Source organism: Pseudorca crassidens, chromosome 14 (assembly GCF_039906515.1).
Source record: "Pseudorca crassidens isolate mPseCra1 chromosome 14, mPseCra1.hap1, whole genome shotgun sequence".
NCBI lineage: Eukaryota > Metazoa > Chordata > Mammalia > Artiodactyla > Delphinidae > Pseudorca > Pseudorca crassidens.
The window spans coordinates 24,930,768-24,957,539 of record NC_090309.1 but is presented as its reverse complement, the minus strand read 5'-3'; the positions used below and the strand labels follow the sequence as shown (position 1 = coordinate 24,957,539).

The window sequence follows — 26,772 nt, the reverse complement described above, 5'->3', positions numbered from 1 at the left end:
AGTGGATCTGCACTGGTTGATTTGCGCTGGTGGCTTTGTTAACACAGGGCCTGAGGGACACCAGGGACTACTGCCTGCATTCCCAAAGTTGAGGTGGGGCCAAGGGCATGCCACCAACAGTACACTTTGTGAGCTTGCACAGTGGGTTTCAGGTGACACCATGGAGCGCACTTCACAGTGGATAGCTCTGGTAGAGGAACACTCAGTGGCTCCTCTCTCAGTGGGAGTGCTCCAATTCCACCTATCTCACACCACACATCAGAAACAGATCTGAGGGTTTCTACTCCAACAACTAGGGGGTAGACGCTGCTGCCAACAGGGCTGTGACAACCACAGAGCAAAGAGGAGGCTCTGCTCAACATTCAGTTCAGGCTCGGGTCACCACGACACCAGTCACAGTCACACCCCCTTTTAAAGGTGATAACGGCCAGCACGCACTGAGGAAAGAGGCAGCCATACTAAAACAGCCCTCCCACCAAATATATTAAACCCGTGCAGGCTACACATGGATACTCCCACATAAAAATAGCCCTCCAAGACCACAGTAGTTAACTGTTTCTCCTAAACTCATAGAGTAAGAGAAATATAAGTAAAATGAAGAAGCAGAACAACCACTCCCAATTAAAAGATCAAGAGAATTGCCCTGAAAGAACAGTGAAATAGACATCTTCATCTAATAGATACTGATTTATTTCAAAAAGAAGATAGTGAAAATACTGAAGGAATTAAGAAAGGCTATAATTGAAATACATATTACTGTAAAAAGGGACTAGAAACTATATAGAGGAGCCAAGAAAAATTAGAAAACTCAGTTGCCCAGATGAAAGCTGAGCTAAAGGCAATAAATAGCAGACTGAATAATGCAGAATGAATGTGTTCTGAAAGAAAAAATAATGTAAATCCCCCAATCAGAACAGCAGACAGAAAGCCAATATAAAAGAAATGAAAAAAATGGAAGCAATATAAAAGATCTATGGGATAATATAAAGCTTGCCAGTGGTTAGAGGTCCCGCTCTGCCAACAATCAGCCTGGCAGTGGTCCTCGCTGCAGAGAGTGCAGTGAGAAGAGGATCGTAGCCTTCTCCCTGGGGCCCTCCAGGCCCTCTGGCCTCAGGCTGGAGGGTGAGCTGGGGGCTCAGGGACAGGCTGAGGGCTGTGTCCTGCAGAGCTCCAGAGCCCTCGCCAGGGCCACCCACTGGTGGGGCCCAGGCCTTGAAGCAGCCCCGAACCGCTCCCCCATCCCCAACTCTGGGACTTAACGGCAGTAGCAGTCTCCATGGGTCACAGTCCATGGAGGCCCCAGCAACTGGAGTACATGGACACTGCCGTTAAGGTAGGATACTTCCGCACTCCCATGAAGCCGGGCACAGCCACATGCCTCCTTGCAGCTAAGGAAGTCTGAGCAGAAGTGACATGTATAGCACTGAGCTGCGGTACTTGACTCAAAGGCTTCTCTTCCCTGCCGCAAGGACCTTGGATGTTCTGACTCCAGTCATGCTTGTGGAAAGTTCTATGCTCTCCTTCCTGCTCCTGCTGCCTCAACAATGTTGCTTCAATTAAAGTTACTGTCCCTTGAAGAGTGGGTTCTGTCTCCTCCAGGCCCACAAGGGCCAGGGCAGGATACAGGCTCCTCCCCAGCCCACAGCCCCACCCACACTTTGGGCAAAGATGACTTGCGCTACAGTTGCTTTTATGTACCAGGAGTGGTGACTTTTAGTATGGTCTGCTGTTTTCTCAACTTTACAATTTTCAATTAGTTCCAAGGGCTTTTTTTTATCACTTCACTGGTTCCTGGACTAAAGATTTAGAAGGCAGTTTAGATTTAGTCCAGACATTTATGGTCTTAGGGATAATTGACTCTATAAATTGTGGAATAAACAGCTTATGCTCATAGAACTGTACAACACAAAGAGTGAACTGTAATAAAAGTTATAGACTTTGGTTAATAATAATGTCTCAGTATCGGTTCATCAATTGCAACAAATGTACCACACTATTGCAAGATGTTAATAATGGGAGAAACTGGGTGAAGAGGGAGAGGTGGGAATGCTGCATATTATCTGCTTAATTTTTTGTGAACCTAAAACTTCTCTAAAAAAAAAAGTCTATTAACTAAAAAATAATAATACGGGCAGGGTGAGTATATGAGGGCATTGATGAAACAAAATTAGCCAATAGTTGGCAATTTTTGAAGCTGAATCATGGTCCACAGAGGGGGATTCATTATATTATTATATGTCCACAATAAAAGTTTTAAAACTCTTAAATATAAAGCATGCCAATCTATGCATAATAGGAATTTCAGAAGGGGAAGAAAGAGACAAGGGGATTGAAAATGTATTTGAAGAAATTATGGCCGAAAACTTCCCAAACCTAAAGAAGGAAACAGATATCTAGGCACAGGAAGCACAGAGGGTCCCAAACAAGATGAATCCAAGCAGACCTACACCAAGACATATTATGATTAAAGTGGCAAAAGTTAAAGATAAAGAGAGGATTCTAAAGGCACCAAGAGAAAAAGGGTTAATTACAAGGGAACCACCATAAGGCTATTACCTGATTTCCCTATAGAAAACATTGCAGGCCAGAAGGGAGTAAAAAGAGTTAATTACAAGGGAACCACCATAAGGCTATTACCTGATTTTCCTATAGAAAACATTGCAGGACATAAGGGAGTGGCAAGATATAGTCAAAGTTCTGAAAGAAAAAAATATGCAACCTAGGATACTCTACTCAGCAAGATTATCATTTGGAATAGAAGAAGAGAGACAGAATTTCTCAGAAGAGCAAAAACTAAAAGAATAACAGCAATACTAAACCTATACTAAAAGAAATAATTAAAGGCCTTCTCTAAATAGAAAAGAAGAAGTAATCTGTATAAAAGAGAAAATCAAAAATGGAAAGTAAATCACTTAAGCCAGTATACAGATTAAAGTAAAAAACAAACATTTTTGTGAAAGGGATGATAAGCAAAATGAACAGAAAAAGGATGAACATGAAGATGTAAAAGAGGGTATCAAAATCATAAAATGCCAGGTAGGAGAGTAAAAAAATGTAGATTTTTAAATTTTAGAATGTGTTCGAGCCTATATGACTATCAGTCTAAAGCAAGTAGATATAGTAATGGTTTAACATATTTGAAAACCATATGGGTTACCACAAATCAAAAAACATACAACAGATTCACAAAAACCAAAAAGAAGAGAACAAGCATAATACGAAAGAAAATCACCAAACCACAAAAGGAAAAAGAAAGGAACAAAGAAAAAATACAAAATCAACTGGAAAACAAGGTTAAAAATGGCAATAAATACATATCTATCAATAATTACCTTAAATGTCAATGGACTAAATGCTGCAATCAAAAAATACAGATTGGCAGATTGGATTAAAAAACAAGAGCCTACCATATGCTGTCTACAAGAGACCCACTTAAGAGTGAAGGACACAGACTGAAAGTGAGGGGATGGAAAAAGATAACCATGCAAACAGAAATGACAAGAAAGGAGGGGTAGCACTACTCATATCAGGCAAAATGGACTTTAAAACAAAGGCCATAAAGAAAAAGAACACTATATAATGATGAAAGGATCAATACAAGAGAAGGATATTACGTTCGTCAACATATATGCACCCAATATAGGAGCACCCAAAAACATAAAACAAATACTAACAGACATAAAGGGAAAAAGGGATGGGAGTACAATAATAGTAGGAGACTTAAACACCCTACTCATATCAATGGACAAATCTTCTAGACAGAAAATCAATAACGCAGCAGAGATCCTAAATGATACACTAGAGCATTTAGACTTAATTGATATTTTCAGGACATTATATCCAAAAAACCCAATACACAGTCTTTTCAAGTACACATGGAACATTCTCTAGGGTTGACCACATACTGAGGCACAAAACAAGCCTCAACAAATTTAAGAGCATAGAAATTTTTTCAAGAAGGTTTTCTAACCACAGCAGCATGAAACTGAAATCAACCACAAAAAAAGAAACGAGAAAAAAAAAGATTACCTGGAGACTAAACAACATGCTACCAAAAAACCCAATGGGTCAATGATGAAATCAAAGAGGAAATTAAAAAATACCTTGAGACAAATGACAATGAAAATACAATCATACAAAAATCCATGGGCTACAGCAGAGCAGTTCTTAGAGGGCAGTTCATTGTGATACAGGCCTCCCTCAAAGAACAAGAAAAATCTCAAATAAAAACCTACCCTAACACCTAAAAGAATTAGAAAAAGAACAAACAAAACCCAAAGTAAGCAGAAGGAAGGAAATAATAAGGACCAGAGAGGAAATAAATGAAATAGGGATTAAAAAAACAATAGAAAGAAATCAATAAAACCAAGAGCTGGTTCTTTGAAAGGATAAACAAGACAAACCTCTAGACAGGCTCACCAAGAAGAAAAGAGGGGAATCAAATAAACAAAATGAGAAATGAAAGAGGAGAAATCACAACTGATACTGCAGAAATACAAAAACCCATAAGCGAATACTATGAACAATCATATGCCAACAAATTGAACAACCTAGAAGAAATGGACAAGTTTCTAGAAACATCCCATCAAAATTGAATCAAGAAGAAATAGATACTTTGGACAGACCAATCATTGGAAGTGAAACAGAATCTGTAATAAAAAAACTCTGTACAAACAAAAGTCCAGGGCCTGACGGCTTCACAGGCGAATCCTACCAAGCACACAAAAAAGGAATCATATTTATTTATCCTTCTCAAATTCTTCCCAAAGAGTGAAGAGGAGGGAAAACTCCCAAAGACATTCTATGAAGCCGTCATCACCCTGATACCAAAACCAGACAAAGACACTACAAAAGAAGAAAATTACAGGCCAGTATCTTTGATGATTACAGATGCAAAAATTCTCAATAAAATACTAGCAAACTGAATCCAACAACACATAAGAAAGATCATACACTATGACCAAGTTGGATTCATCCAGGGTCACAAGGATGGTTCAAAATGTGCAAATCAATCAATGTGATACACCACACTGACACAGAAAAGACAAAAACTACATGATCATCTCAACAGATATAGACAAAATTCAACATTCATTTATGATAAAAACTCATACCAAACTGGGTATAGAGAGAACATATTTCAACATAATAAAAACTATGACAAACCTACAGCCAATATAATACTCAGTGGTGAAAAACTGAAAGCCTTCACGCTAAAATCTAGATCAACACAAGGATGCTCACTCTCACCTCTTCTATTCAACCTAGTACTGGAAGTCCTAGCCACAGCAATCAGACAAGAAAAAGAAATAAAAGGGATCCAAATTGGAAGGGAAGAGGTAAAATTGTCATTATATGACATATGTAGAAAACCCTAATGACCTACAGAAAAACTATCAGAACTGATAAACGAATTCACAAGGTAGCCAGGATACAAGATTAACACACGGAAATTGGTTGCATTTCTTTACACTAATAATGAAATACCAGAAAGGGAAAGAAAAAAAAATCCCTTTTAAAATTGTATCAAAAAAGAAAATACTTAGGAATAAACCTCACCAAGGAGGTGAAAGATATATGCTGAGAAATATAAAACATGAATAAAGGAAACTGAAAATGATTTAAAGAAATGGGAGATATCCCATGCTCTTGGATTGGAATAATTAATATTGTTAAAAAGGCCATGCTACCCAAAGCAATCTACAGATTTAATCTGATCCCTATCAAATTACCCATACCATTTTTCACCGAACTACAACAAATAATCATAAAATTTATATAGAACCATAAAATACCCAGAATTGCCAAAGCAATCCTGAAGAAAATGAACAAAGCTGGAGGTATAACCCTCCCAAACTTCAGACAATCCTAGAAAGCCACAGTAATAAAAACAGCATGGTACCGGCACAAAAACAGACATATGGATCAATGGAAAAGAAAAGAGAGACCAGAAATAAATCCACACACCTATGGTCAATTAATCTTCAACAAAGGAGGCAAGAATATACAATGGAGAAAAGACAGTCTCTTCAGGAAGTGGTGTTGGGAAAGTTGGACAGCCACATGTAAATCAATGAAGTTAGAACATACCCTTACTCCATACACAAAAAAATAAACTCAAAATGGCTTACAGACTTAAATATAAGACATGACACCATAAAACTCTTAGAAGAGAACATAGACAAAACATTCTCTGAAATAAATCATACCAATGTTTTCTTAGGTCAGTCTCCCAAGGCAACAGAAATAGAAGCAAAAATAAACAAGTTGGACCTAATCAAACGTATAAGCTTTTGCACAGCAAAGGAAACCATAAACAAAATGAAAAGACAACCTACAGACTGGAAGAAAATATCTGCAAATGATGTAACCGACAGGGGCTTAATTTCCAAAATCTACAAACAGCTCACACAACTCAGTGACAAAAAAAACCAACCCAATAGAAAAATGGGCAGAAGACCTAAATAGAAATTTCTCTAAAAAGACATACAGATGTCCAACAGGCACATGAAAAGATGCTGAATACTGATAATTATTAGAAAAATGCAAAACAAAATTACAATGAGGTATCACCTCACACCAGTCAGAATGGCCATCATTAAAAAGTATACAAATAACAAATGCTGGAGAGGGTATGGAGAAAAGGGAACCCTCCTACACTGTTGTTGGGAAGGCTAATTGGTGCAGCCACTGTGGAAAACAGTATGGAGGTTCCTCAAAAAACTAAAAATGGAGTTGCCATATGATCTTGCAATCCCACTCCTGGGCATATATCCAGAGAAAACTGTAATTCAAAAAGATACATGCACCCCAATGTTCATTGCAACACTATTTACAATAGCCAAGACATGGAAACAACCTAAATGTCCACTGAAGATGAATGGATAAAGATGATGTGGTACATATATACAATGGAATACTGCTCAGCCATAAAAAGGAATGAAATAATGCCATTTGCAGCAACATGGATGGCCCTAGATATTATCATACTAAGTGAAGTAAGTCAGAAAGAGAAAGACAAATACCATATGATATCACTTATATGTGGAGTCTAAAATATGACAGAAATGAACGTATCTACAAAACAGAAACACACTCACAGACATAGAGAACAGACTTGTGGTTGCCAAGGGGGAGTGGGGGAGAGGTACATTGGGAGTTTGGGATTAGCAGATGGAAACTATTATATACAGAATGGATAATCAACAAGGTCCTACTCTATAGCCCAGGGAACTCTATTCAATATCCTGTGATAAATCATAATGGAAAAGAATATGAAAAAGAATGTATATATATGTATAACTGAATCACTTTCCTGTACAGTAGAAATTAACACAATATTGTAAATAAATTATACTTCAGTAAAATAAATTAAAACGACAAACCAAATACTGGTTTTTCATGATAGATGTTGCCACCTAACTCCAGTCTAATGAAAGGAAAGCAAATGGAAGTCTGCTGGTGGGTTTCTAGGTAAAGCTTTTAATTTTCTTTAAGCCACCATTATTTGGGTTTTCTGTTAATTGTAGAGGAATGTATTCCTAGCTAATACATGTTGTAACTCAGTACATTTCATATTACTGTCCTCTGGCTCATCGTAACTCACTCATCACCATCATGCTTAGAATGTTGAAAAGGTTCTGAAGAACCTGTTTTAGAAAAGGATATGTGAAGAAGTGGACCAGATAATTAGTCAACTCAATGGCTAAACTATACTTTTTATATTTTCCACGAGACTCCATCATTTCTCATATCAATTCTTACCAAGTCTCCTATCCAGTTCGAATCATACCTACAAATTCCCAAATTAACCAGATCTTTTCAAACTTCATGTCTTCACCCCTGATATCCTCTTTTGCTTCAAATCCCTTACATCATAAACATCTTTCAAAGACTCATTCAAATTTGACCATTTACTTACAGGCTTTTCCAAACCTTCCCATCCACCCTCTCGCCTACAAAACTGACCACTCACTTGTTCCTTTGTGCTATTTCAGAACCCTGTACAGAATTCTGTCACAGAACCTTGTAAGATTTTACTATAATTATTTTGTTTAGCTGTCTCTCCCCTGCAAAGATTGTACATGCTTTTGTCTACCACTGTTAAGTAGTTATAGAGGCTACACGGTAATCCCCAAAAGATATGCCCAGGTTCTAAAATCCCAAACCTGTGAATGAATATTACCTTATATGGCAAAAGATGTGATTAAGTTCAGGTTCTGGAGAATAGGAGCTTATCCTGGATTATCTAAATGAGTCCTAACTGTAATTACATGTAGCCTCATAGAAAAGAAGGAGAGAGAGTTTGGGATGCAAAAAGAGGAGGTGATGTGAAGATGGAGTAGAGAGATACAGCTATATGCCAAGGAACGCCAACAGCCAACAGAAGCTAAAATAGTCAAGGAACAGATTATCCTCTAGAGCTTGTTGGAAGGAGTGTAGCCATATCAACACCTTGATTTTGGACTTCTGGCCTCCAAAAGTGTGAGAAAATAGAATTTGGTTGTTTCAAGTCATTCAGTTTGTAGTAATTTGTTAGAGCAGTCACAGGAAACGAGTACAGTGCCATGCAGTAAGTCTTTAATAAAGAAATCAGTAAATGCACCCACATCAGTAATAAAAATGCAAATCAAATAAACTTGAGATTCCATTTTCACCAAGTGAACTTATACCTAAAGCTGGCAAGATTATGGTAAAACATTCCCATAATAACAGTGGCATTACAGAGTGATCTAAATTTTCTCTAGAAGACAACAGAGAAAAATGTAGTAAGTGCCATAAAAATGTTCATCTTCTTTATTAGTAATACCATGCTCGGCCATTACCCTAAGAGAAAAGTTCAAAAAACACACATCGGAACAAAAGAAAGGAAAAAAAAAAGGAAGGAAAAAAACCAAGCAAATATTTACCAGTTCTTACTAATAGCAAAAAAATTCAGATTGCAAATAACTAAAAAAAAAAAATGGCTCAGAGACTTCTAAATTGTAACTGAAGGCTTACTTTTACTTAGCTTTTTAGTTTTAATAACATGAAGATCGTACAATACTTTCTTGCTTAAAAGAACAAAAAATCTTTCAAAGCACTCCTATTAAAAAGATTAAAAATAAAACTTGCATTTGTTATACAATTTATAAGCACTTTGACTTAGATTAGACCATTATAACTTTGAGCCTTACAGCCACCTACTCAGGTAGGTAACATTATCATTCCCACTTTATTATTCCCTATTTATTGATAAGAAAACTGAGATTTAGAAAAATGACATTATTTTCTCAAAGTCATACAAATAATTATTGAGCTCTCACAATATTAGGCACTATGGGATATAACACTGAAAAACGTAGTTAATAATTCTTGACTTCAGGGAGAGTGTATTTTAGTGGTAGAGCCACAACCCAAATCTAGGACTTTCTACCCCAAGTATAATACTTTTTTTTGTTTGTTAGTTTTGTTTTAACCCTCACTATTTATTTGTTTGAACTTCACATTTAGGCATCTACCATATAACTGTAAAATTAAAAGTAAAAAAGATGGTTCCCTCAAGGGACTTGCAATATGTAGAAAGTATTTATAATCTAGTGGGAAAAGAACATAATGTACATGGTATAGTGGGTTGAATGATGGCCTCCCTAGATAGGTCTATATCCTAACCCCTGGAACCTCTGAATATGACCTCATTTGGAAAAAGGGTCTTTGTGGTTATAACTAAGTGAAGAATCTCAAGATGAGATCATCCTGGATTATCCAAGTAGACCCTAAATCCAATGACAAGTATCCTCATAAGAGACACACAAATTAGAGGCATAGAGAAGGCCATGTGGAGAAGGAGGTAGAGACAGAAGTTATGTAGTCACAAAGCAAGAAATACCTGGAGCTACCAGAACTTACAAAAAGCAAGAAAGAATTCTCTGCTGGGAGATTCAATGCAATCCCTACCAAAATACCAATGAAATATTTCATGGAACTAGAACAAGTAATTTTGACATTTATATGCAACTATAAAAGACCCTGAAACAGCCAAAGCAATCTTAAGAAAGAACAAAGCTAGAGATTTCAAGCTCCCTGGTTTCACATTATATATTTCAAACTATATTGTAATCAAAACAGTATGTTACTGTCACAAAAACAGACACATAGATCAATGGAACAGAATAGAGAGCCCAGATATAAACCCATACTTACATGGTCCATTAATCTACAACAAAGGTGACAAGGATATATGATGCGGGACAAGATAGTCCCTTCAATAAATGGTGCTGGGAAAACTGGACAGCTACATGCAAAAGAATGAAACTGGACCACTTTCTTATACCATATACAAAACTCATTTTTGAAACCATAAAACTAGAAGAAAACATAGGTAGTATGCTCTTCAACATGAGTCTCAGCAATATTTTTTGGATATGTCTTCTCAGACAAGGGCAATAAAAGCAAAGATAATCACATCAGACTACAAATTGAAAACCTTCTGCACAAGCAAAGGAAACCATCAATAAAACAAAAAGGCACTCTGCTGAATGGGAGGAGGTATCTGCAAATGATATATCTGATAAATTGTTAATATTCAAATTATATAAAGAACTCATACACCTCAATATCAAAAAAACAATCTGATCAAAAAATACACAGAGGATCTGAAAAGACATTTCTTCAAAGAAGATTTACAAATGGCCAACAGAAACATGGAAAGATGCTCAACATCACTAAACATCAGGGAAATGCAAATCAACACCAAAACAAGATACCTCATACCTATTAGAATGGTTATTATCAAAAAGACAACAAACAACAAGGGTTGGCAAGGATGTGGAGAAAAGGGAACCCTTGTGCATTGTTGGTGGGAATGTAAATTGGTGCAGTCACCACAGAAAACAGCATGGAGATTCCTCAAAATATTAAAAATAGAACTACCATATGATCCTGCAATTCCACTCTGGGTAATTACCTGAAGAAAACAAAAATGTTAATTTGAAAAGTTATATGCAACTCTATGCTCATTGCAGCATTATTCACAACTGCCAAGATATGGAAGCAACTTAAGTGCCCATTGATATACAAATAGATAAAGAATATGTGGTATATATACACAACTGAATATTATTCAGCCATAAAAATGAATGAAATCATGCCATTTGCAACAACATGGATGGACATAGAGGGTATTATGCTAAGTCTAACAAGACAGAGAAGGACAATCTCTTTGATCTCACTTATATGTGGAATCTAAAAAACGAAACAAACAAAACAGAAACAGACAATATCGACACAAAGAGGAAACTGGTGGTTGCCTGAGGGGAGGCGGATGGGGGTAGGGTGAAGTAAGTGAAGGGGATTAAGAGGTACAAACTTCCAGTTATAAAATAAGTCACAGGGATATGATATACAGCATAAAGAACATAGTCAATTACACTGTAATAATTTTGCATGGTGAAAGACTGTTACTAGACTTATCATGGTGATTTATTTCATAATGTATTTAAAAGTCAATCACTATCTTGTATACCTGAAACTAACATAATACTGTTATGTCAACTCTACTTCAATTAAAAAAAGAAAAAGGGGGAAAAAAAGGAAAAAAAAAAAAAAGAATTCTTTCCTAGGGCCTTCAAAAGGAGCACAGCCCTGTCAACACCTTGAATTGAGACTTCTAGCCTCAACAACTGTGAGAGAATAAATGTCTGTTGTTTTAGCCATCAAGTTTGTGGTAATTTGTTACAGTAGCCACAGGAAACTAATACATATGGCATAAAAGATTATTACCTTTGTGATTTTAACTGCTCTTCTCATCTGCTGCTGTTCCCAAATATCTTGATATTTTTTATCTTCTTCACTATCTTCACTTGTTTCTTCATTTCTGGTTGCTTGAAAAAAAGTTCATGTACAAATATTCCATATTTTTCCATTCTAATAGCAGCAGCAATTAGCAATTGGGGAGCTTATAAATGGCTTAGCAGCTCTTTATATGTGTTAACCTTTTCTTCACAATTCATAATTCACTCTCTCTTTATAAATAAAGAAACTAAGATAACAGGATGTTACATAACACAGTCCTCTATCTAAGGACTGTGTTGAACCTAGGACCTGAATCTAGCAATCTGACTTCAGAATCTGCATTTATCACCAAACTGTCTCACTCAAAACATGATGGTGTCACATATGAAAAAGCTTGGAATGCAACATTTGGTTTTATCAGAGATTCTCAATTCTACCTGAGAATCTAAACATGCAAAAATAATTTCTGGGTTAATAGGAACCAAAAGTCTCATTCTGAAATAGTATTATTTGAAATGACAAAAACTTGGTAAAACATTATTGTTTATAAATGAGAAATGTAAAAATAGTTCTTTGATACCTAAGGATTATTGGTTGAGGAAAACTTTTTACTAGAGCAGGGAAGATTTTAACACATGACACCAAAATCCTACCGATGTTTCCATGTTAAAAAAAAATCTTATAAAGGTGACAATAAAAGTTTTCAATATCAAAAATAGGAGCGCTTCCCTGGTGGCGCAGTGGTTGAGAGTCCGCCTGCCGATGCAGGGGACATGGGTTCGTGCCCTGGTCCGGGAAGATCCCACATGCCGCGTAGCGGCTGGGCCCGTGAGCCATGGCCGCTGAGCCTGCGCGTCCGGAGCCTGTGCTCCGCAATGGGAGAGGCCACAACAGTGAGAGGCCCACATAACGCAAAAAAAAAAAAAAAAAAATAGGAAACTCTACAAATTTTTTAACCTGTCAAGAAAGATCAAGTGGAGATCAGATAACAGTAAACATTATTATTGCATGTACCCTTTGATAACATTTTGATACAGACATGTATTTTAGAAGACATGATGTCAGTAAATTGGTATTTAAAAAATAAACAACCTTTAGAAAAGGAGATACTACATTATGTTTTTATGGATATTTTTATCATAAATTATATTCTAATGAAAAATGCCTTAATGTTCATTTATTATAAATAAATTAAATATGTACCTGTTGTTTCAGCCATCTTTTGTCTAAGTGTTTGAGGCTTTGGGGTAAATGGTATTATATTTTCATGATCATCAGGCTCACTCTCAGGATATTCAGTGTTTTTCTTCACACCAGAGATGGTGAAGGCATGTTTTACATCCAAAGAAATATAGTCCTCTTGGGCCCTGGCCAATTCACGTTTTCGGTAGGCTGCCTGAATAAAAGCTGCATCAGGGATATTTACTGAAAGAAACAAAGAGGAGGACATTGAAAACAAAATACTAACAGAGAGAAATATTCCTCAAATTTAAAGGAAAAGAGCACCGTTTTTCCAATTTTTTCACTATTTTGATATAATGACTCAAAATCTGTTTCAATAGAAGATAATTATTTTGATAGAGATTAAATATAAATTAAAGAAATGAAACAAATCTAGAAGTATCAGAAAATATTGAAACGACTCCAATTTATCTTTTTTCTACCTTCTTCATCAGGTGTTTTTGCTGACTTTTTGTTGAGGGCTACTTCTCATTTCCAGAAGCTATGAAATTATCAGGGTAGGGATGTGGAGAGGGCTGAGCATGGAGTTACTCTTGGAGCATGGAGGGTAGAATGATAAGTGGTAGAGCAGTCTGCCTTATAAAGTAACAGGGACATTCTACTATGACCTGCCCCTCGCCTTTGGGCATCCAGGCACACAGGGAGTGAGAAACAGACTAAAACCCAGCACACATTCAAATCAGCCTCCAAGGTCCTGTGGCGATTCTCACATGAATAAACATAAATTAAAAAGTATAAAAGAACTAATCAGGTAATTTACCAGGTTTAAAGTACTTAAGGGACAACATCTTTTAATAGAGGATTGTTTTATTTTTTCTTCATTTTATTCAGTACAAACGTCATTAATATACGCTCTTCTAACTCAAAACAAGTTTCTTCATGCATGATCTAAGCTGAAATTTATCTTTACACTCTGGAAACAAATGGTTTCTTAAGCAAAATACTAAGGTAAACAAAATAGCAAGAGAAATCATTGTTTCAAGCACTTCAAGATATTAATTAGGAATACCAAGCCACTGAGTAAAATTTTCTATCCTTTCCCACAAATTGGTCCAAATCCTTTGAGAAATAAATAGAAAAGATGCCATATGCCAGGAGATACACAAATACTCTGATTTTTGAAAGAGATAGAGAGAGATTTCAGAAATTATAGATCAATATACTTGACACCAGAACTAAGGAAAACAAGTAGTACTTGAATTAATTATGAAGCAGTAAGTGATGAACACTAGAAAGCAACATAAGCTCATTAAAAACAAGGAATATTAAATAAGTGATTTACTTTTTATAGACTAGAATTTCTTGTAGAATAGTACCAGGAAAATGATGCAGGTAAGGTGTCTCTTCATCCTCCCAAAACACTCAGGATAATGGCAGCATTTCTTGACCCTGGCTATATGCATTAGAATCACCTGGGAAGGTTGATAATCTGACAACTAGTCTCCCATCCAAAACACAGGATCTAAATGCAGTTGATCTGAGGTGGAGTTGAGCAGCAGTATGTTTTTACAGCCCCCTAGGGGATTTTTTTTTTTTTTTTTTTTTTTTTTGCAGTACGCGGGACTCTCACTGCTGTGGCCTCTCCCGTTGCGGAGCACAGGCTCCGGACGCGCAGGCTCAGCGGCCATGGCTCACGGGCCCAGCCGCTCCGCGACATGTGGGATCCTCCCGGACCGGGGCACGAACCCGTGTCCCCTGCATCGGCAGGCGGACTCTCAACCACTGCGCCACCAGGGAAGCCCCCTAGGGGATTTTAATGGGTCACCAGTTAAGATGATACACTTAGGTTCAAATATTCAAGTGTATAAATACAGAAACAGAAATACTTGAAGCAATTCACCAGCAAGTGATTTGGTGGGGTTTAATTAATAAATCACAAGCAATGGGCTCACTAGTGAGATACTAGTGTTACATAAAGCTAATCCTCTCTCAAACTACAATAAAGAAATATAAGTTCAAGGAAGAGAAGAGTATTCTATCCTGTCCTGTCTATATCTAACACCTAGCTCAAGGGTTCCCACATAGCAGATGTTGGTCAGACATGAGATGAATTAATGTTAGCATATTGCTTTATAATAATAAAAACATCATGTTTTTGTAGATTTATAACTCAAAAATAATTTTCACATACATCATCCTATCTGAGGAGTAGAGGTTATGAGGGGGATCAAGATGGCAGAGTAGGAGCTCACCTCTCCCCACGAACACATAAAAAATACATCTACATGTGGAACAATTCTCATAGAAAACCAACTGGAAACAGGCAGATCTCCCACATAACCAAAGCCGCAAGAAAGATCTCCATGTAACTGGGTAGGACAGGAAAAAAAAAAAAAAAGCGACAGGACCTGTGCCCCTGGGAGAGATCTGTAAAGGAGAGAAGGTCCACACGGGCAGACCCTTGCCTGGGGAGCCCCCTGCCAGCTGGGAAATCTGCTGGGACAGACAGAGGGGCTGCGGAAGCCTAGACTATACTTGTGAGGAGTGCAGGCATGCTGGCTTCCTAACAATCAGGATGGAAAGGGACCAGTGCTGGTGGCTGATGCCTTGCTGCACTTCCCAAGCCTCACCTCACTTACCAATCCGAACCATGTGCCAAGTGGGACCACAAACACGTTAAGTGCTGAATTTTGGGCAGACAGGATGTGGGAGAGGACTCCATTTACCTGTGTGGAGACAGTGGAGACAGCCCTGATGGCCTGGGGTGTGGTCCAGGCTGAAACATGGAGCCCACTGTCAATGTACACAGGGAAGGGTGAGTCCAGCTGTGGCACACTTTGTCAGTGAGCACACCAGGTGGTATCACAGAAATGCACAGTGGCTGGGCATTGAGGTTCGGTGGAAAGGCCCTGGGCAGCAGCATGCAGTGGTTCATTTCCTGGTGAGAATGCTCCAGCCCTGCCCACTCCACACCTCAGCCTGGAGCTGGAATTGGGGTGGACAGGTCCTGGGAGAGGTGTGCCACAGAGGCAGCCCAGGTCCCAGGCAGCAGCACAACAACCTTGATCCTGCAGCCACAGCGCCCCAGCCTCCAGCCACAGCCCGCTCCACAAAAGAGCCTACCACTAGGTCTGGAGTGAAACACAACAGAGAAAGGGACACAACATTGCACTGAGTCTGAGAGGAACTGCAGATGCCTGCCTAGACGGTGCATGGGCTCAATGTGACCATACAGGCCCCACTTGCACCAACAGTCGCCTCCTTTGGGGCAGGGCATGCACTCAATGGCAATGAAATCTCATCAAACACAAACTTCAGGGCTTCTACTCCAACAGTTGTGGAGCAGACCCCACTCCCAACAGAGCTGTGATAGCCACAGAGCAAAGAGGAGGTCCTGCCCACCACAGAGCCCAGGTTCTAGACACTTCAACACCAATCACACCCCCTATCAAGGGGTTAATGGCCAGCAAATGCTAAGGAAAGACATGGCTGGCACCCACACCAAAACCAGCCCACACACCAAAAATATTTGACTCACGGAGTCTACACAGGGATGCTCCCACATAAAAACACCCCTTCAAGACCACAGTAGATAAATGTTTCTCCTAAATTCATAGAGAGAGAGAAAGTTAAGTAAAATGAAAAAGCAGAGGAACTACTCTTAATTAAAAGAACAAGAGAAATCCCCTGAAAGAACAAATAATTTCTGAAACAAACCTCACCAGTCTACTAGACCTTGAGTCCAAAAAGAAGGTAATAAAAATGCTAAAGGAATTAAGAAAGATTATCAATAGAAATGCAGAGCACTGTAACAAGGAACTAGAAACTATGAAGATGAACCAAATCAAAATTAGACAACTCAACTGCTGAAATAAAAACCAATCTAGAAGCAATGAACAGCAGACTAAATAACACAGAACGTGGAAGTGATCTGGAAGACAGAATAATGGAAATCACTCAATCAGAACAGCAGACAGAAAGACAAATGAACAGAATATGAAGATAACATGTAAGAACTATGCGATAATATAAAGCATGCCAAACTATGCATAATAGAGGTTCCATAAGGAGAAGAGAGAGAAAAGGGGATTTAAAATATATTTGAAGAAATTATGGCTGAAAACATCCCAAACCTTGAAGAAGGAAACAGATATCCAGGCACAGGAAGCAGAGAGGGTCCCAAACAAGATGAACCCAAAGTGACCCACACCAAGATACATCATAATTAAAATGGCAAAAGTTAAAGAGAGGATTCTAAAGGTAGCAAGAGAAAAACAAAGAGTTAATTACAAGGGAACCACCATAAGGCTATCAATTGATTTCTCTGCAGAAACTCTGCAGGCCAGAAGGGAGTGGCATGATATATTCAAAGTCCTGAAAGGGAAAACCCTGCAACCTAGGATATTCTACCCAGCAAGATTATCATTTAGAATAGAAGGAGAGAGAAAGAATTTCGCAGACAAGCAAAAACTAAAAAAATTCAGTATTACTAAACCTACCCTAGAAGAAATATTGAAAGGTCTCCTCTAAATAAAAGAGAAACAAGAATCTATAGGTAAGGGAAAATCACAATGGGAAAGCCAATATATAAAAGGATTGAAGACCACTTAAATAAGCTAGTACACAGATTAAAAAATAATTACAAATATTTTTGTAAAAGCAATTATAACTACAATGAACAGCAAAAGAATAAGCATGAAGATGTAAAATATGACATCAAAATTAAAAAATGTGAGAGAGGGGGACTCTAAAGATGTAGATTTTTTTTTACAATGTGTTTGAACTTGTATGACTATCACTTTAAAGCAAGTATAGTTATGGGTCAACATACTTGAACCCCATGGTAATCACAAATTTAAAACATACAGTCGATTCACAAAAACCAAAAAGAAAGGAACTCAAGCATAATATAAAAGAAAACCATCAAACTACAAAAGGAAAAACAAAAAGAAGAACCAGAAAAGAACTACAAAAATAACCGGGAAACAAGGTTTAAGATGGCAACAAATACATACCTATCAATAATTATTTTCAATGTCAATGGACTAAATGCTCTGATTAAAAGACACAGAGGGGCAGGTTGCATAAGAAAACAAGAACCCATAATATGATGCCTACCAGAGACTCACATCAGGGTGGAAGACACACAGACAGAAAATGAGGGGATGGAAAAAGATATTCCATGTAAATGGAAACAACGAGAAACTGGCAGTAGCAATACTCATATCAGACAAAACAGACTTTAAAACAAAGGCCATAAAGACAAAGAAGGACATTATATAATGATAAAGGGATCAATACAAGAAGAGGGTATTACACCCATTAACATATATGTACCCAATATAGGAGCACCTAAGTATATAAAGCAAATACTAACAGGCACAAAGGGAGAAATTGACAGGAATACAATAATAGTGGGAGACTTTAATACCCCACTGACATCAATGGACAGACGTTCCAGATGGCAAATCAATAAGGCAACAGAGGACCTAAATGACACAACAGACCAGTTGGACTTAATTGATTTCTACAGGATACTACAGCCAAACAAAGCAGAATACACATTCTTTTCAAGTGAACATGGAATATTCAGTAGGGTTAACCACATACTGGGGCACAAAACAAGCCTCAAAAAATATAGTATAGAAAGTATTTTAAGCATTTCTGACCATACTGCTATGAAAGTAGAAATCAACCACAGACAGAAAAATGGGAAAAGAACAAACACGTGGAGACTAAACAACACACTAATAAAAAACCAATGCATCTACAATGAAATAAAAGAAGTCAGAAAATACCTCAAGACAAATGACAATGAAAACACAACCATATAAAATCTATGGGATACAGCAAAGCAGTTCTAGGAGGGAAGTTGATAGTGATACAGTCCTTCCTCAAGAAACAAGAAATTTCTCAAATAAACAACCTAACCTACCACTTAAAAGAATCTGAAAAAGAACAAACAAAACCCAAAGTCAGCAGAAGGAAGGAAATAATAAAGATCGGAGAGGACATAAATAAAATAGAGATCAAAAAAACAATAGAAAAGATCAATAAAACCAAGAGCCGGTTTTTTGAAAAGATAAACAAAATCGACAAACCTCTAGCCAGGCTCACCAAGAAGAAAAGAGAGAGGAACCAAATAAATAAAATAAGAAATGGAAGAGGAGAAATAACACTGATACCACAGAAATACAAAAAATCATAAGAGAATATTATGAACAATTAATTATATGCCAACAAATTGGACAACCAAGAAGGAATGAACAAGTTTCTAGAAACATACAGTCTGCCGAAACTGAATCAAGAAGATACAGATACTTTGAACAGACTGATCACTAGAAGTGAAATAGAACTGGTAATAAAAAAACTCCCTACAAACAAAAGCCCAGAACCTGATGGCTTCACAGAGGAATTCTACCAAACATGCAATGAGGAACTTATTCTTATTCTTCTCAAACTCTTCCAAAAGACTGAAGACGAGGGAACACTCCCAAATTCATTCTATGAAGCCATCACGCTGCTACCAAAATCAGAGAAAGACACTACAAAAAAAAAAAGAAAATTATAGGCCAATATCTTTGATAAACATCGATGCAAAAATCCTCAACAAAATATTAGCAAATCAAATCCAACAATACATAAAAAAGATTATATACCATGATCAGGCTGGATTCATCCCAGGGTCACAAGGATGGTTCAACATACACAAATCAATCAATGTGATACACCACATTGACAAAAGGAAAGCCCAAAATCACATGACTATCTCAACAGATGCATAAAAAAGCATCTGACAAACCTCAACATCCATTCATTATAAAAACTCTCACCAAAGTGGGTATAGAGGGAACATATCTCAACATAATAAAAGCTATTTATGACAAACCCACAGCCTATATAATACTCAATGGTGAAAAGCTGAATGCCTTCCCACTAAATTCTGAACAAGGATGTCACTCTTACCATTTTTTTTTCTTAGTCAGTATACATTCCAGAATTTATTCCAATACATTACCAAGTACATGGGTCAAAGGAGAAAAATATATTACCATCTCATAAAATAATCATGAAAGATTTAATTCTGCTTACATTTTAAAGAAATGTAATGATTCTAGGCAGCAGTGCTACGTGTACTTGATTTTTCTACAAGGAATGCAAATAAGAATTGTGTCTCTATTTATTTATTATTTTATACTGGAGTAGAGTTGATTAACAATGTTGTGTTAATTTCAGGTATACAACAAAATAATTCAGTTATACATATACATGTATCTATTCTTTTTCAAATTTTTTTCCCATTTAGGTTATTACAGAGCATTGAGCAGAGTTCCCTGTGCTATTCAGTAGGTCTTTGTTGGTTATCTATTTTAAATATAGCAGTGTGTACATGTCAATCCCAAACTCCCAATCTATCCCTCCCTCTCACCTTTCCCCCCTGGTAACCATAAGTTCATTCTCTAAGTCTGTGACTCTGTTTTGTAAATAAGTTCATTTGTATCATTTTTTTAGATTCTGCATATAAGTGATATCATATGATATTTGTGACATTTATTGAAAAGAATGAAATAATGCCATTTGCAGCAACATGGATGGACCTGGAGATTGTCATACTAAGTGAAGTCAGTCACACAGAGAAAGACAAATATCTTACCACTTCTATTCAACATGGTTTTGGCTGTCCTAGCCACAGCAATTGGACAAGAAATAAAATGTATCCAAACTCGAACATAAGAGATAAAACTATCATTATACATAGATGACATGAGACTCTATACAGAAAACCATAAAGCTTCCACATAAAAACTATTAGAATAAATAAATTCAGCAAGATAGCTAGGATACAAGATTAATATACAGAAATCTTCTTTAACAATGAAATATAAGAATGAGAAAGTAAAAAAACAAACCCATTTAAAATCACATCAAAAAAAAAATTCCAAAAAAAAAAATATCCTAGGAAGAAACCTAAGGAGGTGAAAGACCTATATGGTAAGAACTGTATATAAAACAGTGATACAGGAAATTGATGATGATTCAAAGAAATGGAAAGATATCACCTGCTCTTGGATTGGAATAATTAATATTGTTAAAATGGCCATACAAGGCAATCTACAGATTTAATGCAATCCCTATCAAATTGCCCATGACATTTTTCACAGAACTAGAACAAATAATCCTAAAATTTATAAGGAACCACAAAATACCCAGAATTGCCAAAGCAATCCTGAGGAGAAAGAAGAAAGCTGGAAGCATAACTCTCCCAGACTTCAGACAGTCCTATAGAGCTACAGTAATCAAAACAGCATGGTACTGGCACAAAAGAAGATATATAGATCAATGGAAAACAACAGAGGGCCTAGAAATAAATACACACAACTACTGTCAATTAATCTATGACAAAGGAGGCAAGAACAGAACAAAAAAAGACTCACAGACATAGGAAAAAACTTATGTTTACCAGAGGGGAAAGGGTGTGGGGGAGGGATAAATTAGGAGTATGGGATTGATAGATACAAACTACTATACATAAAATAGATAAACAACAAGGACCTACTGTAGAGCACAGGGAACTATATTCAATATCTTATAATAACCTATAATGGAAAATAATCTGAAAAGTATATATATAACTGAATCAGTTTGCTATACACCTGAAACTAATACAATATTGTAAATCAACTATACTTCAATTAAAAAAAAAGAATAAAGGTTAATATCATGCCCAATTGGTAAGCAGTCTCTGCAACAGTGCACATCTCAAGGCCGATATTCCAGTACTGGATCATTCTAATAGTTCTATCATCTGAACAAAAAAATAAATGTACTCCATCTTCTACATACCAGTCCTTACACTTATCTCATTCCTTCTTCCTCTTTTCCTCTCCAGAAAAAAAGAAAAAAAAACAAAAACAAAACACGAAGTGTTCCTTACAGGAAAAGTTTTCATCTTTCAATCAGTGTTTCTCAAAGGGGCATCAGAGGAGGGACAATTCTTCACCTTGGTAAACTGTCCCACATTCTTTATCATCTCTTGCCTTCAGGGCACTACATGCCAGCAACACCTCAGGCACTATGATAATTTAAAACTATCCTACATATTTCCAAACACTGCATTTTCTCCTTAGGTTCCCAATGCTACCAACACTGTCTAATCTGCCATCTTCTACAGCATCACTGTTCAGTACTGTAACCACCAGCCATATGTGACTATTTAAATTTAAGTAAATTAAAAGTCCAGTTCCTTAGTCACACTAGCCACATTTCAAGAACTCTATAGACACATGTGGCTAGTGGCTAATGTACTGGACTGTGAAGATACAGAACCTTCACAGAAAGTTTTATTGGACAGCACTGTACCTAGAGTCTAGACAAAGCTTCACTTGTCTACTAGGCTTCAATTCTTAATACTGGCTTCATCACTAATTACTTCTGTAGCTTATGAACTTGTTTTAGAAAAAAAATTAGAAGAGCTTCTGGTTCCTGTTATTTCACATGTTCATAAAGCACTTACTACTATACTACAAATCTTTAAAAAAATATTTTAACAATTATATTTCAAATTAATGTTTCCTTTATAAAGCTATACATTTTACTTTGTTTTCTTCAGAAGGGGTCTTAGGCTTCATGAGACTGAAAAGAGTCCACAGCACAAGACAAGTTAAGAACCCTTGAGCTAGGTAGAAGGCCAATAAATATTTCTGGCTTTCTGGGCCATAAAGTCTCTGTTACAACTTCTCAGCTCTGCCATTGTAGTGCAAAAGCAGCCAAAGACAATACATAATTGAATGAGCATGGCTTTAATAAAATTTCATTCACAAAAGCAGATACTGGGCCACATTTGGCCCACAGGTGGTAATCTGCCAACCCCTGAACTGGATTTATCTTTCTAAAACAAAAAAATGGTCATGTCATCTATTTGCATAAAATTTTCAGTAGTTCCCTTAAAACCCTGTATTATTTGACTCCAGTCAGTCCCTCTGCTTTCTTTTTGTTCTTCTTTATTAAACTTAAACCAAGTATTTTCAGTCCAACAACTACTTTTTAGTTCTCTGCACATGTTACCTTTCCTAGAGTTTTTTTTTTTTTGCGGTACACGGGCCTCTCACTGCTGTGGCCTCTCTTGTTCAGAGCACAGGCTCCGGATGCACAGGCTCCGGACGCGCAGGCTCAGCGGCCATGGCCCACGGGCCCAGCTGCTCCGTGGCACGTGGGGTCCTCCCGGACCGGGGCACGAACCCGTGTCCCCTACATCGGCAGGCGGACCCTCAACCACTGCGCCACCAGGGAAGCCCTTCCCTAGAGTTTTATATATGCTACATCCTATACCTGAAACATACTCACAGACAAATTCTTAACATGTTTAGATACTGTCATGAATCACCCATTATAGCACAGTGGTTAAGAACCTAGGCTCTGGAGTAGATTCCCTGGGTTGGAATCCTAGCTCTGCCTCTTATAAGCCATCTGACCGTGGGCGTGTTATGTAATGGAACTGAGCAGCCAATTTTGGTCCCCTGACAATCATTAGTAATGACTTATTTGCCCCACACTTCGCTAGAGTTTATTAATAATAAGTATCACTGGTATAGGAGATTGGTTCAAGATGGTGGAGTACAAGGACGTGCGCTCACTCCCTCTTATGAGAGCACTGGAATCACAACTAACTGCTGAACAATCATTGGCAGGAAGACACTGGAACTCACCAAAAATGATAAACTACATCAAAAGACAAAGGAAAAGCCACAATGAGACGGGAGGTGGGGCGCAATCACAATAAAATCAAATCCCATAACCACTGGGTGGGTGATTCACAAACTGGAGAACAATTATACCACAGAAGTCTACCCACTGGAGTGAAGGTTCTGAGCCCCACGTCAGGCTTCCCAACCTGGGGGCCCGGCAACGGGAGGAGGAATTCCCAGGGAATCAGACTTTGAAGGCTAGCGGGATTTGACTGTAGGACTTCAACAGGACTGGGTGAAACAGAGACCCCACTCTTGGAGGGCACACACAAAGTAGTAGGCACATCAGGACCCAGGGGGAAGGAGCAGTGACCCCATAGGAGACTGAACCAGACCTACCTGCTAGTGTTGGAGGGTCTCCTGCAGAGGTGGAGGGTGGCTGTGGCTCACCATGGGGACAAGGACACTGGCAGCAGAAGTTCTAGGAAGTACTCCTTGGCATGAGCCCTTCCGGAGTCTGCCATTAGCCCCACCAAAGTGACTGTAGCCTCCAGTGCTGGGTCACCTCAGGTCAAACAACTAACAGGGAGGGAACTCAGCCCCACCCATCAGCAGACAAGCGGATTAAAGTTTTACTGAGCTCTGCCCACCAGAGCAACACCCAGCTCTACCCACCACCAGTCCCTCCCATCAGGAAGCTTGCACAAGCCTCTTAGATAGCCTCATCCACCAGAAGCAAGAAGAACTACAATCCTGCCTGTGGAACGAAAACCACATTCACAGAGAGACAAAATGAAAAGGAAGAGGACTATGTACCAGATGAAGGATCAAGATAAAACCCCAGAAAAACAACTAAATGAAGTGGAGATAGGCAACCTTCCAGAAAAAGAATTCAGAATAATGATAGTGAAGATGATCCAGGGCCTCGGAAAAAGAATGAAGACAAAGATGAAGAAAATGCAAAAAATGTTTAACAAAGACCTAGAAGAACTGAAAGAACAAACACCTAAAAGAATTAAAGAAAAAACAGACATGAACAATACACTAACTGAAATGAAAAATACACTAGAAGGAATCAATAGCAGAATAACTGAGGCAGAAGAATGGGTAAGTTACCTGGAAGACAGAATGGTGGAATTCACTGCCATGGAACAGACTAAAGAAAAATGAATGAAAAGAAATGAAGACAACCTAAGAGATCTCTGGGACAACATTAAACACACCAACATGTGCCTTATAGAGGTCCCAGAAGAAGAAGAGAGAGAGAAAGGACCTGAGAAAATATTTGAAGAGATAATAGTAGAAAACTTCCCTAACATGGGAAAGGAAACAGCCACCCAAGTCCAGGAAGTGCAGAGTCCCAGGCAGGATAAACCCAAGGAGAAACATGCCAAGACACATAGTAATCAAATTGAAAAAAATTAAAGACAAAGAAAAATTATTAAAAGCAACAAGGCAAAAATGACAAATAACATACAAGGGAGCTCCCGTAAGGTTAACAGCTGATTTCTCAGCAGAAACTGTAGATAGCCTCATCCAGGGGGAAGGAGCAGTGACAATGGACAACCTGAAATACAAAGTATGCCAATAAAATGGACAACCCTCCCAGAAGGGAGGGGCACGATATATTTAAAAGTGATGAAAGGGAAGAACCTACAACCAAGACTACTCTACCTGCAAAGATCTCATTCAGATTCAACGGAGAAATCAAAAGCTTTACAGACAAGCAAAAGCTAAAAGAATTCAGCACCACCAAACCAGCTCTACAACAAATGCTAAAGGAACTTCTCTAAGTGGGAAACACAAGAGAAGAAAAAGACCTATGAAAACAAACCCAAAACAAATGAGAAAATGGTAATAGTAACATACATATCGATAATTACCTTAAATGTGAATGGATTAAATGCTCCTACCAAAAGACACAGGCTTGCTGCATGGATACAAAAACAAGATCCAAATATATGCTGTCCACAAGAGACCTCCTTCAGTCCTTGGGACACATACAGACTGAAAGTGAAGGGATGGAAAAAGATATTCCATGTGAATGGAAATCAAAAGAAGCTGGAGTAGCAATACTCATTTCAAATAAAATAGACTTTAAAATAAAGAATGTTACGAGACACAAGGAAGGACACTACATAATGATCAAGGGATCAATCCAAGAAGACATAAGAATTATAAACATATATGCACCCACATGGGAGCACCTCAATACATAATGCAAAAGCTAACAGCTATAAAAGAGGAAATCGACAGCAACACAATAATAGTGGGGGACTTTTAACACCTCATGTACACCAATGGACAGATCATCCAGACAGAAAATTAATGAGGAAACACAAGCTTTAAATGACACAATAGACCAGATAGATTTAATTGATATTTATAGGACATTCCATTCAAAAACAGCAGATTACACTTTCTTCTCAAGTGCACACTGAACATTATCCAGTATAGATCACATCTTTCGTCACAAATCAAGCCTTGGTAAATTTAAGAAAACAAATCATATCAAGCATCTTTTCTGACCTCAACGCTATGAGGTAAGAAATAAATTACAGGAAAAAAAACATAAAAAACACAAACACATGGAGGCTAAACAATACGTTATTAAATAACCAAGGGATCACTGAAGGAATCAAAGGGAAATCAAAAATACCTAGAGATGAATGACAATGAAAACATGACGATCCAAAACCTCTGGAATGCAGCAAAAGCAGTTCTAGGAGGGAAGTTTATAGCAATATAATCCTACCTCAAGAAAAAAAAAAATCCCAAGCAATCTAACTTTACACTTAAAAGAACTAGAAAAGAAGAACAAACAAAACCCAAAGTCAGCAGAAGGAAAGAAATCATAAAGATCAGAGCAAAATTAATTAAATAGAAACAAAAAAACAATAGCAAAGATCAATAAAAGTAAAAGGTGGTTCTTTGAGAAGATAAAATTGATAAACCTTTAACTAGACTCATCAAGAAAAAGAGGGAGAGGACTCAAATCAAAAATAGAAATGAAAAAGGAGAAGTTACAATGGACACCACAGAAATACACAGTATGCCAATAAAATGGACAACCTGAAAGAAATGGACAAATTCTTAGAAAGGTATAACCTTCCAAGACTGAACCAGGAAGAAA

General features: G+C 37.6%; 1 protein-coding gene across 4 annotated transcripts in view; it reads right to left on the bottom strand.

The window, feature by feature from the left end:
• GCFC2 (GC-rich sequence DNA-binding factor 2) overlaps positions 1-26,772 on the bottom strand; it is a 75,152-nt gene that overhangs the window by 40,481 nt on the left and 7,899 nt on the right. For all 4 annotated transcript variants that reach the window (XM_067704552.1, XM_067704553.1, XM_067704551.1 and 1 more), the window contains exons 3-4: positions 12,976-13,197; positions 11,761-11,861 (exon numbers count right to left, since the gene is read on the bottom strand). In XM_067704552.1, the coding sequence (XP_067560653.1) occupies positions 11,761-11,861; positions 12,976-13,197 (323 nt within the window). The remainder of the gene's footprint in view (positions 1-11,760; positions 11,862-12,975; positions 13,198-26,772) is intronic.